This window comes from Channa argus, chromosome 8, assembly GCF_033026475.1.
Source record: "Channa argus isolate prfri chromosome 8, Channa argus male v1.0, whole genome shotgun sequence".
Taxonomy (NCBI): domain Eukaryota; kingdom Metazoa; phylum Chordata; class Actinopteri; order Anabantiformes; family Channidae; genus Channa; species Channa argus.
Genome location: NC_090204.1, coordinates 15,905,092 through 15,922,261, shown reverse-complemented (window position 1 = coordinate 15,922,261; position 17,170 = coordinate 15,905,092). Strand labels below are relative to the sequence as shown.

General features: G+C 38.7%; 3 protein-coding genes across 8 annotated transcripts; all 3 read left to right on the top strand.

The window, feature by feature from the left end:
• The first annotated feature begins 756 nt into the window (after positions 1–756).
• Positions 757–5,504, top strand: cluap1 (clusterin associated protein 1). 4 transcript variants are annotated; one of them, XM_067513309.1, is made up of 14 exons: positions 757–1,074; positions 1,619–1,698; positions 1,799–1,910; positions 2,255–2,339; positions 2,427–2,606; positions 2,759–2,854; positions 3,153–3,236; positions 3,346–3,479; positions 3,589–3,730; positions 3,968–4,040; positions 4,126–4,236; positions 4,461–4,510; positions 4,610–4,669; positions 5,152–5,504. In XM_067513309.1, the coding sequence occupies exons 2-14, from the start codon at positions 1,677–1,679 to the stop codon at positions 5,329–5,331; spliced, it is 1,329 nt and encodes a 442-aa protein (XP_067369410.1). In that variant the 5' UTR covers positions 757–1,074; positions 1,619–1,676; the 3' UTR covers positions 5,332–5,504. The 4 variants fall into 4 exon arrangements, with proteins under 4 accessions (XP_067369410.1, XP_067369408.1, XP_067369412.1 ...); XM_067513307.1 differs by having other exon boundaries at positions 758–1,074; positions 1,643–1,698; XM_067513310.1 differs by lacking the exon at positions 4,610–4,669 and having other exon boundaries at positions 882–1,074; positions 1,643–1,698.
• A 685-nt stretch (positions 5,505–6,189) lies between these two features.
• On the top strand, positions 6,190–8,413 carry ccdc124 (coiled-coil domain containing 124). Its single transcript, XM_067513304.1, has 5 exons — positions 6,190–6,305; positions 6,939–7,116; positions 7,338–7,527; positions 7,659–7,764; positions 7,850–8,413. The coding sequence occupies exons 2-5, from the start codon at positions 6,958–6,960 to the stop codon at positions 8,052–8,054; spliced, it is 660 nt and encodes a 219-aa protein (XP_067369405.1). The 5' UTR covers positions 6,190–6,305; positions 6,939–6,957; the 3' UTR covers positions 8,055–8,413.
• Positions 8,414–8,562: 149 nt separating this feature from the next.
• kcnn1b (potassium intermediate/small conductance calcium-activated channel, subfamily N, member 1b) lies at positions 8,563–17,170 on the top strand. 3 transcript variants are annotated; one of them, XM_067513302.1, is made up of 10 exons: positions 8,563–10,612; positions 11,536–12,633; positions 12,777–13,208; positions 13,544–13,639; positions 14,122–14,540; positions 14,641–14,782; positions 15,607–15,717; positions 15,879–16,006; positions 16,154–16,223; positions 16,650–17,170. In XM_067513302.1, exons 1-10 carry the CDS (start codon positions 10,298–10,300, stop codon positions 16,932–16,934), a joined length of 3,096 nt encoding a protein of 1,031 aa, XP_067369403.1. In that variant the 5' UTR covers positions 8,563–10,297; the 3' UTR covers positions 16,935–17,170. The 3 variants fall into 3 exon arrangements, with proteins under 3 accessions (XP_067369403.1, XP_067369402.1, XP_067369404.1); XM_067513301.1 differs by having other exon boundaries at positions 13,544–13,645; XM_067513303.1 differs by lacking the exon at positions 13,544–13,639.

The window sequence follows — 17,170 nt, the reverse complement described above, 5'->3', positions numbered from 1 at the left end:
CACAGCCTGAGAGGTTTCGCCACCCTGTGGTCAGCCATTGTACTGCACCAGGCACATTACAAGCTACACGTCCTGCAGTACGTGCAAATAGTAACAAATTGTCACTAGTGAAACTAGAAGTATCCTAATGTAGCCTTCTACATAAAGTGGGGAATCTTATGTTATAATGAATTGCATTTTAAGACAATCACATAGCCTGTAAATATATAAAGAAAATAATCAAGTGCCTCAAATTTTCTTACATTAATCAATTAAATTTCTACATTTACATGCAGGTCAGCAAACATCATTCACCACCTCCAGTCCGCAAATTCTTAGATTTCATTTAGGCCTATCAGGGAACTGATTTAAGTTAAGCATCACAACTAATCCACGTGTGCGAGCCAACAATAGTTTTCTCTGTGTTTCTTCTGCCTTTGTTATTCCCACAGTCACAATGTTTCTTGAAAGGTAAACTAGTAAACTAGTTACCTAGGTAACTAGTAGTTACCTAGGTAAACTAGGTAACTACTATACTAGCATGTATAAGTGAATCAATGACGTCATATAACAACAAGTTTGCTGAAGTTTGCCGAACCAGCTGTTATGGAAACAGACGGACATAAGCCTAAGGGAGGAGTGGAGGTACACGGTTTATTACCGTGTTATGTGCAATGTTTCGCTGATAATAAGGACAATAATTCTATATAACACGGTAAGAAACTGTGTACCTCCACACGTCAATCCTGTACTTTCCAAAAGCTGAGCTGAACCAACTTTCTTTCTTACAAACTTTTCGTTGACAATTGGTTTGACAAACTTAAAAGGTGAACTTTAAAGGCAATTATTTGATGTAACTGATGATGTCATCGACACGGTTATACATCCACTATTAATCTACCTCACCGTCCAAGCCACAACACAACACTACAGAGATGACATCCCAGTCTGCTCATACAACACACCTTACTGTCCCGACAAGAGGGCTTTTGACTACTAATTATGACTGTATTAGGCCTCCGTACAACAAGAATCAATTTCCATAGCTACCAACCAGGAAGAGGATAAACAAAATGTAGCTACGGCAACGAAAGGGTAAGACAGTCACAAAATAGAGACGTCATGTTGTGTGGGATAGCTGCTAACATTAATCAAACAGTACAGAAACATACTATCATCTCAGAGACTAACCGGCCATTAAATACTGGCGATTCCGAGCGTTAGCATCTGGCTAACGTGTGACTAGCCTTATGCTAGCTCGGTTGTAACTTTGGCGTTAACATAACTAGCTGTCAATGAAGCCTGCTTGTTAAACTTGCGGTACCTTCACACACACTCGGTATCGCTGCTTAAAGATAGATTAATAAAATAGATATTCCCGTTATCAAATAACGAGTAATTTTATCGACGAAATCTCGGCAAGAAACTTTGAATTTTTACCAACTAAATGCTGTGATTTGAGTCTGGCTGTTTTAGGATGGATGTAATGTTACATGTAACATATTATAACTAGCTAGTCAAGTCAAGTTTTTAGAAATTGCAGCATCACTAATTAAATTTACAGACTGGCCGTTATAACTCGTTACGTTACCCTAGTCAAATTGATGTGTGTGGAGTCAGCTGCTTATTTTCATTAAAGACGCTATTTATTTTCTTGACAAAGAGGGTGTTTTGCTGTACATCGCTCAAAGATCAAGATGTCCTTCAGAGACTTAAGACGTAAGTGCTTCCAGTTGTACAGTATACATATCACCTCATAGACAGTCCATGAATTGTGTCTGGAAATTGCTGGTTGTTGGAGTTGCGTCTTTTTCCTCAGATTTCACAGAAATGATGAGGGCCTTGGGCTATCCTCGGCTGATATCTATGGAGAACTTCAGAACACCAAACTTTGCTTTAGTAGCAGAAATCCTAACATGGCTTGTAAAGAGGCAAGTTTGAGTTTCACATATTCCACGTTCTTCAAATCTAAAACGTCCAGCTACTTCCCAAATTCCCGGTATAGTTTTGCTAATATTGGTCTTTTTCTGAGCCATTTTTCCACACTTTTGTTGCATAAACTAAAAGTTGCAGTTTGTAATATTTGGGGACTTTCTAGAATAAGGAAACTGTTTCAGTTGGATGTAGTTAATACATGTACTAACTCTGAAAGTAAATCTTAGTGTATCATCTACTTCTGCTTCATGATGTGCTTCTGAGTGCTACTTGTTTTGTATTATGGAATATTCTGCAATGTTTTGCTCTTTACCTTTGCTTCCTTCTCCATCATATGTAGCTATGAGCCTGAGGTGGATATTCCCATTGATGTGGATACAGAGTCAGACAGAGTAGTCTTTATCAGAGCAGTGGCTCAGTTTATGGTAACATCTAAGTTATGTTTATACAAAATTCATATTCTTAGCTGTTGGTTTGGTGTTTTTCATAACCACCATCTCACTTTGTTGCAGGCAACAAAGGCTCATATAATGTTGAACACCAAGCATCTTTACCAGGGTGATGGCCATGCAGTGAAGGAGATGTTGAAGATTACCTCAGTGTTGCACAGCGCTATGAAGACTGCGCAAATGTCACTGGGAAACCAAACTGAGGAGGACAACAGCAAGTTCAAATTTGATCTCAGCTCACGGGTGAGATGCAGTTTTTTTTACACTGTAATTTTATGTCTACGTTCTTAGATAATAATGGAACTTCTAGCAATTGGGAGTCTGAACGAGAACTTATCAAATCTTTAGAATGGAAAACTGCATTGCTGATTATGTCTACTCTGTTCTCACTTAAGATTCCAGAGCTTAAAGAAGCTCGGCAGCTTGCATCCGAGATCACAGCAAAGGGAGCATCTCTGTATGATTTACTGGGAAAAGAGGTGGAACTCAGGGTAAGGAAAGACACATTCATAAGCCGAAATCTACTGGTTTAAATTAGTCTTTATCTTGAGTCTTAAGAGTCCATGATAGTAAAGAAAAAGTAAGTGTTGTCTTTGGGTTTTTGGAAAGATGACAACAAAAGTCAGGTTTCATCATTTGTTTTTGATATATAGTGTTTTGCTAATCCCCAAAGGTAGTGCTGGTCAGACTAGTTGCACAAAGTGGCTTTGTCTGCTCAAATGTAAATTAATCTATATGAAGATACTGTATATTTGTGAGAGTAATCCAGGAGATAATTCTCTTTCACAGGAAAAGAGAAATGCCGCCATTGCCAGACCTCTGGATATCAATGAAACAGAAAAAGTCCTGAAAGCTGCTACTAAGGAGGTTTTGGTATGTATTCATCCTAAGACCCCTGAATTTAAAATTCACATACGACCTGATTGTATCTTTGAAACAAAACTTTATCACTGAATGCGCCCTGTTGCTTTATGTTGGTAAGGAAAGTGTGGAGGAAACCAAAGAAACGCTCAGTAAAGTTGTCTCTGATGAGATAAGTCTGGATGCCAAGATTGAAAAGAAGCAGCAGGAGCTGGAAAGAAATAGGAAGAGACTTCAGACACTACTGCGTGTTAGGTACGTTTCTAATGAACCAGGCAGCATAACAACAAAATTGCAGAATATTTTTCTTTGCCTTTTTGCAAGTCTTTGAACAGATTTTTTGTTTCTTGTCTTAATATCTCAGGCCAACGTGGATGGATGAATATGAGAAGATTGAGGAGGACCTCCAAAAGCAATATGATATCTATGTAAAGACATTTAGGAACCTTAGTTTCCTGGAGTCACAGCTGAATGAATATCATCGACTGGAGCAGGAGAGATTTGAGGTATGGGTGTATGATATGTATATGTCTATATAACTCTTTCTATACATATTGCCACACTCAGCATAACCAAGAAACCCAGGAAAAGGTATTAACGATGGAAACTAGTATATCTAAACTAGATAACAACAATTAAGACAGGAATTGGCACTTGAGACACCAGTGAGGTTGTTTAATTCAACAGATTTCTGAAGGCTTGTGCAAATACACTATGTGTTCACATTTATTCATCAATTTCAGGAAGGAAAAAACACACTAAGGATGATGCAACACAAACTAAGGGAGGAGGAAAAGGATCTGATGAGGAGTTCCTGTGAGAAACACACACACTCACTACACTATCTCCAACTTTTCCCTTTGGTTTTACACTCTTATACAATGAAATATGTTTTCTGCAGTGAAAGATGAGGACTCTGACATTGATGTGCCTGAAGATGAAGGTTCAGACAGCGACATGGAAGAGTCTCGACCTTCTAAGCCAGGGCCCGCACAAAACGGTATCATGGCAGGTACACAAAATGAGAGATATCTTGTCCTTATTATTACTACCTAGTAATTGAATATAATTGTTTGTTAAATGTTGCCGGGACTAAGCCTTAACAGTTTTCTCAGTTAATTTCCGTAATTTATTTTAGGGCTTCTCAGAACTACATATTTAGTTAATGAAAACTTGGAGTCAAATATTGTCTGATCTTTTTCTATATACGCTGAGTATTTCCTCTTTTTACCTTAGGAAGAGGTGCTTCTTTCATTGGAACCATGCAAGGTGCTGACAGTGAAGAGGTTGGTATTGTGATAGCGACATCCATACATTTTTTAGGTTTCATCTTCTACTCTGTTCAGTATCTTACCTTTCTCTGTAATTAACTTGTATTTTAAAAGAATTCTTTAGCAGCTACCAGAAGGTCACTTCATCATGCCAAAAAACAACGAAAAGTAAAGGTTTGTGCAGGAATTATTCTGTGTATAGAAAAGAAAAATCCATCCTCAAATTCTCTGAAAGAAAAATGATACTTCATAAAGCATAATTATTAGCTGCTTATTGAAAGAGAAATCATTGATTCTTCTCTGATGGATATATGGGTTGTCTATTTTATGATGCTTTTTAATCTGTAAAGAGCGTCAAAGTATTTAGGGTGGATTTATTCTTTAAATTAGGCAAGTGTTCCCTGTAGTTATCTGGTTCCAGATGGACATCCTTTAATTCTGGATGCTGCATGTTTTTTTTATTCCAGTTAAAGAGGTGATTCTGTGATAATTATCCAAATTAGCTGATATAGTGTTAGTTGGAATAAAAATGTGACTGTCTCTACTATAGTGTTTCAGAAAAGTACAGATGACATATTTGAACACTTGACTAGATTCTGAAAAGTGACTGTTTGTAGAAGTTGTGAACACTAGTCCCTGCTTATCTGCTTTTTCAGACTGAAGACAGTGAGATTGATGTGGATAAGGATGATGAAGAAGATGATGAGGGGGAGGAGGATGAGGAGAGCAAGGATTTGGAGGATGAAGGTTTGGATGGCCCAGTGGCCAGAGGAGTTCGCCCTGCCAGGGGGAGCATGAGATCCCCCCTACAGGACGAGAGCGACAGTGACTTCTGAATGAAGAATACACATAAAGATCTCCAGCTGTTTCTGTCTTCTAGGTCAAATTAGATTCACTACTTTTCAGAAAATGTTGTACTTGTCCTCATGTTATTGTATTGTAAAGTATTATGCTTCCTGTTGCAGAATAATTTGTTTATACGGTTTATCTTAATAAAATGTGAATATTTCACGCGTCCCTTAATTGTTTCAAATAGGATAGCTGCCTAACATTTTATCATTTACTGTAGGCTTGGATGATTTGGACTAATTACACTTTATATTACACTACATTTTAGCAGAAAAATACTAATGCATTTTTAGGATTTTTTTATTTTTCATTTTGTTTTGTCCTTTCAGCTTATATATACAGTACAGTAAATAGTGTAAAAAAAATAAATATTTACACTTCACTTCAATACTACTACATATTTTCTACAGCGACAAAAGGAAGTTTAGAATAAAAATAGTACGTTTAAAACCATTATTAATCATTATCTAAAATGTTGCTTTTGCTGACAATTTGAAAGAATCAGTTCTATAGGGAGGTTGGCTTAAGAGAAATTTTCAAGCATAACAAGTAGGACCTGGCGGATGAGAATGCAGGAAATGTCAAATATTGCATGCATTTAAGCTGTCTAGGACTTAACCTATGCGAGCTGTGATACCAACAGTCGTTACATATTCCTTATGAATACACGTAACATTCAATATGATTTCTGCACATATAGCTGCAAATGTTAAATATGACCACGAAGCAGCTCTAAAAAAAATGTAATCGGTCAAAGTAAAAATTCCAGTATATCTAGTCATAACCAGTCATTCCATAAGTCTCCAGCGCATTAACGTAAAATACGAGCGCTGCATTGTGGTTGCAATGGGAGCAACTACGTCATCAGAGTGCGCGCAGGTTACAGGGGGAGGAGGTGGCAGATGCCTCTTCGAGACAGTTCACTGTCGTTTTGTTACGACTCGTTTTCCTTCTCATACTGGTACGAAACCATGTCTTTACTTAAATATGTGTGTTATGTGACCATTATCATGTTAGCTGAAATTCGGGAAAGTTACATAAGACATAGCCAGCTCGGTTACAAGCAAACCAGTCTTGCTTATCAACTTAACATAAACTAGCTAAAGCTAACTGTCTACACTGTCAAGCAAAACTGTTATGGTTCATCTAATGTTATTTTAAAAGAATCCGTTTAATACTCACGGTTAAGCTACCTTCCTTTTCGCATTTTCTTCGTTAATCAGGCGCTCTGTTTTCAAGCGGATGCTTAATTATGGTATTAATTATGGTCCCTATGCAGCAGAAACAGTTTATTTGCGTTACTTTATTCACACGTTATATAAAATGTAAGAGGAGGAGGGGATAGACCTTATTACTACCAAATGAACAGCACAGTTGTACATTACCTATGGTATTAATGCTGCAAGATTAATATTTTTCCTAACATACCTAATATAGGTTTAAAAAATCATAGCCACAACAAATTTTTGCTTCACTGCAGATATTCAGCTTGGTTAAATTAAATGATTTGTAAAGCTGAACCCTATCGAAAAAATTAGTCTTGAAGAATATCTTTGAACACTCTTCATTAGCTTCTTGTCTTTGATTCTCTCAGCTGAAGAGCAGCTGTTGAGATGCCAAAGAAGTTTCAGGGTGAGAACTCCAAGGCGGCCACAGCCAGAGCACGCAAGGCTGAGGCCAAGGCTGTGGCCGATGCCCGCAAGAAGCAAGAGGAAGAGGATGCTCTCTGGCAGGAAACTGACAAACATGTACTCAAAAAGGGGCAGAGAAAGGTGAGGTTTCTCTCCAGCCAAGTGTCATTTTATATTCTAAAGTTTTGCTGTTTTTTTTCATTGTTTTATTGTAAATATTAATTTTATTTGGCTCGCCTTTGAATTGAACATAAATTATTACAACATCTTTGATTTAACAAAGAAGTTAATGCAACAGAATACAAATAGGTTAGGTTTTTGATCGGCTGCAGGTCAGATGAAACTATTTTCTGCTTTTAAAGGATGACAAGGAGAAGAAGAGGCTAGAACTCCTGGAGAGGAAAAAGGAAAACCAGCGACTTCTAGATGAGGAGAATGCCAGGCTTAAAGGCAAAGCCCAGAAGGAGGCTGCATCTGGTGGAAAAGTGACTCGTGCCCAAATTGAGGAGCTTCTTCAGAATGAGCAGCAACAACAAGAGTGCCAGCTCAAAGGTAAAGCTTAGGTGGCACATGTTAAAGGATAAAATTAAACAGCAGTAGCATGTTTCAGTTATCAAACTAATACATTTTCTTTACCATTGGCACTAGGTTTGTTGTGTTTGAAATTATATTACTTCCCACAGAAAAGAGTCATCTGGAGACTCCATTAGAGGAGAATGTGAACAGAATTGTCCCTGAAGAAGGAACTGTTGAGGCCAGAACAATAGAAGATGCTATAGCTGTGCTTAGGTACTATTTATCCTCTGTTTGCATGGTTTCACGTTCTGTTTTCTCAATTGCAAGGCTTAAAAACATTTTTTTTTCACTCTCTAAGCATGGGGCCTGAAGATCTTGACCGTCACCCAGAGCGGAGGATGAAAGCAGCATTTGCTGCATATGAGGAAGTTACCATGCCTCGCCTAAAAATGGAGAATCCCAACATGAGGTTGTCACAGTTAAAGCAACAGTTGAAGAAGGAATGGATGAAGTCACCAGAGAACCCGTTGAACCAACGCTTTGGCTCTTACAACTCAAAGTGAAGGCACTCATTACCCCATAACCGTATTTGAAAACTGTCTGCCTATGCACTTGGAGAGTTCCATTGGAAATTAATTTAATGTAAAAATGAGTATTGTTGATGAGCGCTTTATTACTACCTGCCCAGAAACAATCTCTCCAGTGTCAGAAGACTCTATTTCATTGTTTGATTCACTATCAAAGAAAAGCTTATTTTCGCCTGGTAAGATCACAGCTGATAATCATCTCTGTGCACATGGCCTCTAATGAGGCATTTCAGCCTCTAATAAGTTTAATTATTTCCCTTTTTCTAGCACTAACGGGACAGTGGGAAGCCAGATGTTTTGAGAGTAACTTATTAAAGTTTCCCGTTTAATCATCATCACTTGTTGCTTCTCCCTTTGTGTTAGGCAGCACATAAATGATGCCAAACAATGATGTCAACTGCTGCTGTTATGCATAACATATTCAGGAAAAAAGATGAAATTACATTGCCCAAAGTTTACTTTTTATTACAGAAGAAAGATCATTTTAGTTTTTTGTTTCTTTGGCAAGGCATTAATCAGTTTTTTGGAGGGGCGTTATTTAGGTTAAATAGCAGAAAAACACTGAAACCACTGCTGAGTGAATTAATAGTCTTGTATAAAGAAATATGGTGTGTGTTTTGTATCAAGATAGCTTCATGATGCATTGTACTCATTTCGTACAACAGCAATGCCGAACCATTTAAAAAAAATACAGGGGTGGTGTAATGATTACGTATCTTATAATTGTGCAGCCTTGCATCTTGTTTAAAAAAATACTTTGTTGTCACGTCTTTTAGCTAACTAACCAGGACCCACATTTTTCTGGAGGAGAGTTTGTTAAATGCAGCAAACATAAAAAGTGAATTGATCATGCTGGAGTTGCTACTGTTACGTCATTCCCTGCAATAGTAACAATCAGGGTGGTTCAGCTTGTGCTTACGATATGATACGACAAAGTACTTACCTGATGCTTCCCCTCCACAAGGTGCTGCAATTTTTCATAATAAAAGAAAAAGGAAAATGTACAACTTAAACTGTAGCTGACTTGCCCCCCTTATCTACTTGATAAAACCCTTTGGCCTGTCACCACCTCTGACTTTGAACTCCTTGTCTCTTAAACGAAATTGGTGGGGTGGTGAAAATAAAGTGGGTGCTAACTGCTGATTACAGAATACAATTGAGTTATAATCCAAACAGTCAGGACTGTGCTGGCGCTGACTGGATTGTGGGCTCATGCTGAAGCATGCATAGATGCAGCATTCTGTTCACCAATTTTTTTAAAAATGCGGTCCTGAAAAAGATCTATTTTGGAAATGTCTCTGGATGTAGCTAATTAAAGCATCTTACAGTATATGTAAACTGCAACAACAAAATTAACTTCTTGGGATAGGCTTCCTTATTGTTTCATGTATCCGAACATTCCCTGAATAAAGTCTTTGACTAAAGCACAACTTTAGTAATAGATGTGGCTATTAAGTTAGATTATTATTTATACAGCTGCTGTGAGCAGTCATTAGTTACTCATTTGCTACTAATGATCACAAAGGTTTTTTTCGGGCGAAGCAACATTTATGTACTGAGCTGCTGAGGCAGCACACTGCAGGCTCTATTGGTTTGTCTGATCCTCCACAGCCCTGAAATCAATTAAAATATTCAGAGCAACCATAATGATTGATGGATTTTAAATACAAAATTAGACATAGATTAGATTTAGCTAAATAGTGCACACTTTGCATTGAAAGCCATGAAGACCCACTGGAGTTGGTAACATGTCTTTGGTTAAGAAGACAACACCATTCCTGTCACCTGAATGTTGATTTTAAACATCTGAGGACATGCACTTCTCATAGCTCATTTTTAAATCAGCAGTGGTGTTTTTGAGTGTTTGTCTTTATAAAGTTATTTCCAAATACGCTCCTACATATATACTGAATTTGTTAGATTTTGTAGGAAACATCTGATGAGGCCTTGCGCTCGCCGACTTGATTCATTTACAACCAGATTTAAAAATGGGAGACTTTTGTCCAGTCTGGCTCCTGTGGCGGAGGAGATAAGAGACCGGTGAAGGCCTTTGAACCACAAAGCTTCTATGACAAGTTCAACTGACCTTTTATTTTCCACTTTGCATTGAAAGCAACAAAGTCCTTTCCCTTTTCACAGCAACCAATCAATCCACTCCCAATTTATAGGGATTTCTTTGAGCCTAAATGTGTGATGTTCTGTATTAACATGCTGGTCTGATGTCGCAGGTTTTTGTTTTTCTGTGTCCTAACCTGTTGCTGCACCCTCCCACTCCCACTGCATTTGCATTGCAACCCTTTACCAGGCCAGCTGCTGCTGCCCTTTTCTTCTTCATGTTGAATCCTAATCATTACTTTCAAAGGAAAGCATCTCCAAAGCTCCTTTATCAAGTGTTAGTACTGGGAGGAGGCAAGCCGCTGTCTACCACCCACTCTGCTGCACGTCTCTGCACTTCTGTTCTGACAACCCAGGAGAATTTCACTTTTGTAAGCTGCTTCTACAAGTTTGGAGAAAATAACAATCAAAAGAAAAAGGTAAGATCACCTGTGCATATAAGATATTCTTCATATATTCTTTTTATTTTAAGGATAGTAATAAATCACTCCAACTGTTAAAGTCCAAAGACAAAAACTGTTTGGAATAATTTGTTTTGCACTCACCTGTTTACTAATATTACATGCATTTTTGTTTGCGGCATTCAGTCGTTCAGTCCTCATTTACATAGCATATGGATAACATGTTTATAAAAATGAAAGGCTAAATGTTTATTTTTCTAAAAACAAGTGGACATTTTTTGGGTCTGTGGTTGAATGATCATCACTGACTGGGCTCTTCACTGTAAATCTGTTTATGTATAATTTTGAAATTAATGTTTATAAAGTGAATTTGATTCAAGATGAGAGATTAAAATGACACAAAATAATATTTAGCCCCTAAAAACTTTAGTATTAGGTTATTATAAATTGTGTATTTTCTTTTTTCAAATATTTGACTCATTTGTAAAGCTGTATAATTTTCTGAGCTTTTGTGATTTCTATGCGACGTATAGACTAACAAAAAAAAGGGTTGGGGGGGCACATCTGCTTTTGACAGAATGTTTCACATTCATTACCAGCTGAACACTCAAATGAGATTAACAAAACATTTATCTTTGAATAAATACCATAGAGACCATAAATTATCAATGAAAACTGCTAGTTTTGATTTACTTTTTTTCACATTAAGCTGAGAGCATTATTTTAAAAGAATACATAGAAATACCACTTTATAAAGGAAAATGACATTTGTTTGTTGCCTGAGAGCACAACTTAATATGCTAATTTTCTTTCTGAAAGAAGAGTCATTGTTGATGGCTGCTGTGTGATCATTATTATCCTGATCTGAATTTACTTTGGTATTTTTGTTACTTGGTATTTTCTCATGTGTAAAAATTATCCTGATTGTGATTTCATTTCAGCTCAGCAGTGATACCATGAGGCTGATTCTGGTAAAACCCACAAACGCAACAAGACGTCTTGACTCAACAGGCGAAGTCTTCCATGACGGCAACCATGAGCACTGTACTTCAGGAGGTCCCCCCCCTCTGACCTCTGACGGGAAGCATACTTCAGTTGAATCATCATCACCACAGGAGTCGAGCCTGCTTTGTGTTCCATCTTCACCCCACAAAGGATCAAATGGAATCAGTCCTCAAAGATTTTCAGCCCAGATGTCACCACTGAAAACCCAAAATCTAACCTTATCGCAGCTGAGTGATCAGGACTGGCTGCTGCTTTGTGGCCAGGTTAGCAGCACAGTGGATGATTCACCCTCAGCAGAGAGAGCTGGGACCAGTGTGGAACATCCAAACCACAATGACAGATGTGGTTGTTTCTGTCCTGATCCACACCAGCATTTAGACTCTTCTGCTTTTCAACCACAACCAAAAGAGGCCAGCGTCCAAGACTGCCACTCCAGAGCTACAAAAAAGAAGAGCCTTTCATCTTCACCACACTCTCAGGTTTCCTCTCAAAGCACCAAAGTTTCGACCACTTGCCAAGTCCTACCACACCAACCAAACCAAAGGGATCTTATGAAACCTGCAACAAGCCATCCACGGGATAATTTTATGGGTCAGTGCAGTGGCCAAGAAGGTCGAAGGGAGCTTTTGCAGCACCAACCTTGCAATCATTTTAAACTCAAAGACAGCAGCCAAGCAACCAGCCCAAATTTGTTCAACATTCCTTTAAACTCTGTTGAGTGTGCTAAGAGTCAGCCTGCTCTCAGTGCAGACTGGAGAGAGCTTTTTGGTAAGGAACCACTTTTAGTTCAGCAGCGTCAAAAGCAAGACTCTCACTGCTCACGAGCTACTAATCAAAGCTGCAAGTCATGTGGCGATTCCTCTGTCTTACTGCGCTGTAATCTCCCCTACAACCCTCTGACCAGTACTCCACAGGTGAAGAGGTCACCAACACCAGCTAGTAACAAAAGCATGCAGTTCTTCTCCACCAGCCAGTTCAGTTCACTAGAGAACCAGGATTTAGCTGAGGAGAGGGCACGACAGCAACTAAGTCAGGTACAGGAATTTTGTTTGACTTCTTAGTCCTGATCACCTAACCCCGTGAGTTTAAAGCCAAAAGAAATGTTCATATGTACTATATATACACCACTTTGTCTGGTTAATTACTGTGTGTGCCCTCTATTTCCTGTTTTCTCCAGACAAGCTCTTCACAACTTAGTGAATCAAAAGTGTCCCTCCCCAGTCACACTCCTCAACCACTGGACACCTCAGAAAGTAGTGACATCATCAACGGGGATGCAGTGCGGCCGCTGAGCAGCACTTTAAGGTCCAGTCTTGCAGATCTTCACTCAAGTCAGCAGCCTCTTCAGCTTCTTCACAGTGCCATCCTCGAGGATGCATTCTCCAAAGTCATCAGAGAAGACTCCAGTAAGGCCAACAGTGAGAACCAGACGAGGGAGGAGGGCAGCGTACCACAGAAGAAGACCAAAGACATTAGCTACAGGCTGGGTCAGAGAAGAGCTCTCTTTGGGAAGCGCAAACAACTGAGCGACTACGCCTTGGTCTGTGGAATGTTTGGCATAATGGTCATGGTGATTGAGACCGAGCTGTCGAAGGGGTTTTACAGCAAGGTACAGGAGGTGCTTCATAAAGCAGAAAATATTTAACAAAAAGGGCTCAAAAAAAGTTCCATAGTGTGTTCTGACACAAGACCTTCTCCGTAACATGCTTGTTTCTAGTGCATAGAACAGCGCAGCTAAGAATAGTGGTTGTTTCCTGTTTACTGACACAGAAACGCACGTGTCAAACTTGTGACCGTGTCCCATTGGGGCCCCCTCTAACGTCAATGCAAACATAACAACTATGTCACTAGATTTGGTGCCTTTCAGTGCCCTTCAAATGCAATTTTTTCAGAGAAGAGTACAGCAACAACTACTGTGATTGTGTTTTATTTCCATTATTACAGGACTCCGTATATTCATTTGTACTCAAGGGCATGATCACTCTTTCTACTGCTATTCTTCTTGGACTCATTGTGATGTACCATGCAAGGGAAATCCAGGTTTGTGTAAGAATTTTTATTCCTTGTGTACAGAAAAAACAGAGAAATCACTTTAGCCGATTCATGAAACAACTAGGCATATCCCAAAACCAGTAGAACATTTTCAGATGTCTTTACATACCCTACATAGATGACTTCAGACGCATGGACAGAGAGTGGGGGCTGCAAGGTTCAGCCAAAGCTAAAGAAATAAGTGAACTTTGAGTTCACAACTTTTAAAACTGAATTGTTAAGAGGAACAATTCGGTTGTACGGCAAAAAAAAACAAAACATTATTTCACAGTTTGGCTCTAAATAGAATCAAAGAGTATTTATATTGAAACCTTAGCTAACAGACACATTGGATTAGATGGGTAAGATGTATGAAAAACTTTATTATACTTGTACTAGACTTGTCAATTCATAACCTTATGTTTCATTAGTGAGAAATATTTAATGATCTAATGAGTCTTTGAAATAAAACAATTTTCCCTTCTTTACAGCTCTTCATGGTGGACAATGGAGCAGATGACTGGCGAATAGCTATGACCTTTGAACGAATTCTTTTCGTCATGTTAGAGCTTCTGGTGTGTGCAATCCATCCAATCCCAGGCCAGTATGTATTCACCTGGTCGGCTCGACTGGCCTTCAGCTACACCACATCTGTAGCGGATGCCGATGTTGACATCCTCCTCTCTGTACCAATGTTCCTGCGCCTCTATTTGATTGGTCGGGTCATGCTGCTCCACAGCAAGCTGTTCACAGACGCTTCCTCCCGCAGCATCGGGGCACTGAACAAAATCAACTTTAACACTCGTTTTGTGATGAAAACTCTGATGACCATCTGCCCTGGCACAGTCCTGCTGGTCTTCAGTGTGTCCTGTTGGATCATTGCAGCTTGGACTGTGCGTGTATGTGAAAGGTATCAGCTTCTCACTTTCATTTCTTTTCTATCCACTTGCTTGACTTTAGTATAATCAGTAGATTTCTGTTTCATTTATTTGAGTGTTTTGTCGCAACAGGTACCATGATGCACAGGAGGTAACTAGTACCTTTCTTGGAGCAATGTGGTTGGTCTCCATCACCTTCTTGTCCATTGGCTATGGAGACATGGTCCCTCACACCTACTGTGGAAAAGGTGTTTGCCTGTTAACAGGAATTATGGTGAGATTCATACTGATGTAGTACAAGCAGACATGTAGTGGAGGGGAACCTATTTAAGAATTAGTGTACCCACTAATTTATACATACAACAGGTATACAAAGTACATACAACATGTATACGAAGGAAGAATCACAGGAAAAATTATATTTATTTATGTATTTATTTATTTGTTTGTTTGTTTGTTTGTCCGGCTTTCAGCTTATCTGCCACGGGATAAGCTGAATGCCGGATGCCGGATATTTATGCTGGATGACCTTTTCTGATGCAACCCTCCCCAATTTCTACCGGGCTTGGGCCAATTATATACTTTTCTTAAATTATGAAATGTTTATACTTGACAAAAAAGTGTGTATAGTATTGTGGTATTGTCACCTCTGCATCACTTAACATGAAAGTATATATTTGTCTCTGCTGTCTCTAAGATTGGATTTGCATTGTTTTGTTCATTTTTGGCAACATTTTGTGCATTTTTAATTTTATAACAATAATAAAGACTTGGTAGGGGTGGTAAAGAGGTGGTCGAAGTACACATAATCAGTACTCAAGTGAAAGAGCAAGTACCACTACCCCTGCAAGTAGAAGTAACTTCAAAGTCTTATGTACTGGTTGATAGTAATAATAATAATAAGAATAATAAGGAGAAGATAATTAATAAAAATAATACATTCCAAATAAATATTGCAAAAATAAATGTACATAATTTTGTTATGAATTGTGGTGGAGTAAAAGTAGCTTAAAATGAAAATGCACCATTAAAGCATGAGTATTAAAAATTTGTACAGTACCTTAGTGAATGTTTTTGAATACTGTCTTTTTTCCTTAGGGAGCAGGCTGCACAGCTTTAGTTGTGGCTGTTGTTGCAAGAAAATCTGAACTCACCAGAGCCGAGAAGCACGTCCATAATTTCATGATGGACACACAGCTCTACAAAAAGGTTTAACCTTACACATGCACATTTTTTTCAGGATTATTTGAATATTAACAAAAGATTACTCTCAAGGGAAGTGTATTGATTTTTGTTTGAGGCAAAAATCTAACTTTTGTAAGATTTAATGTCATAAAGAATGTTTTATCTGTATCATGGTTCTCCCCAAGGTGAAAAACACAGCGGCCAATGTGTTGAGGGAGACGTGGCTCATCTACAAAAACACAAAGCTGGTCAAGAAAATTGACCATGCCAAAGTGCGCCACCATCAGCGTAAATTCCTGCAAGCCATCCACCAGTATGTACAAAGATATCATGACCAAGGAGTACAGTGAAGCCATTTACTATCTCCATTATATTGCAAATAACATGCAAATGACTTTGGTTACAGAGGCACCCTGTACTTTGTGGTTATTTTACTGTGCTTCTGATTTTTAAAACTCAGACTACGAAGAGTCAAAATGGAGCAAAGGAAACTCACTGACCAGGCCAATACTGCCGCTGATCTGGCCAAGGTTTGTGTGTAGTATCTTTCATAGTTTTATTTAATTGAATTATCTGCTTATTATTCAAAATCAACTCTCTAATTTAAATGTTACCAAAAAAGCTTTTTTCTTGTATTTTAGGAAAATGTTCCTCTAATTTTGTACTTTCTGACGATTAACGATATATTTTAGTGTTAACTTCCAATTCAGGATTCACATTTAGGAGTTTCACCCTGTGAGATGTCATATTTGATTGAGTTTTTGTATGGAACCATTCTGGGCCCACATCAATAACAGCTCAATATAAACACTCCAATTAAATATCATCAAAGTTTTAATGTTGGCCTAACTCGTAGCCCTGATTTATTATTAAAGATATGTTGAGATTGGGAGTTATCTCATTGCACAGCATGCTGTACAATCAGATGTGTGAACTGTCCTCCCTGCTGCTTTCAGACCCAGAACATGATGTATGATTTGGTATTGGAGCTGCAGCATCGAAGTGAGGAACTGGACAGGAGGATTGTAGCTCTGGAAGAGAAACTGGACTCCATCCTTTGCAGTGTGCAATCACTGCCCGTCGTGCTTTCTCAAGCAATAACAAAGCTACAAAGGGATTTCCTGGATGATCTGGCCTGTCGTGTCCACTTCCTGTCATCCTCCCTAAGCTCTGAGTGTTGTCCTGTCCCAGCACGGCAGCTCTGTCCAGGATCCACCCCACCAGAGATACCATACAGCTGATGGTACTTGGGCAGTGTTGAATTGTTTTGTGGAAAGGGTTTTCTTAACAAGCAGTCCTTCATTAATAACGCTCCGCTTCACATCCATACACATTCACTCTTGGAACTTGCAGTTACAGTCCCATAGAGAGCAGCGCTAAAGAGAGGGGGAAGTGAATCAGGCAGGCGATAGAGAAGAAAGAAGATCATTATTTTTTTTTATTTCCTTTGCTCCAAGCTTCCCAGTTAGTCAAGGAA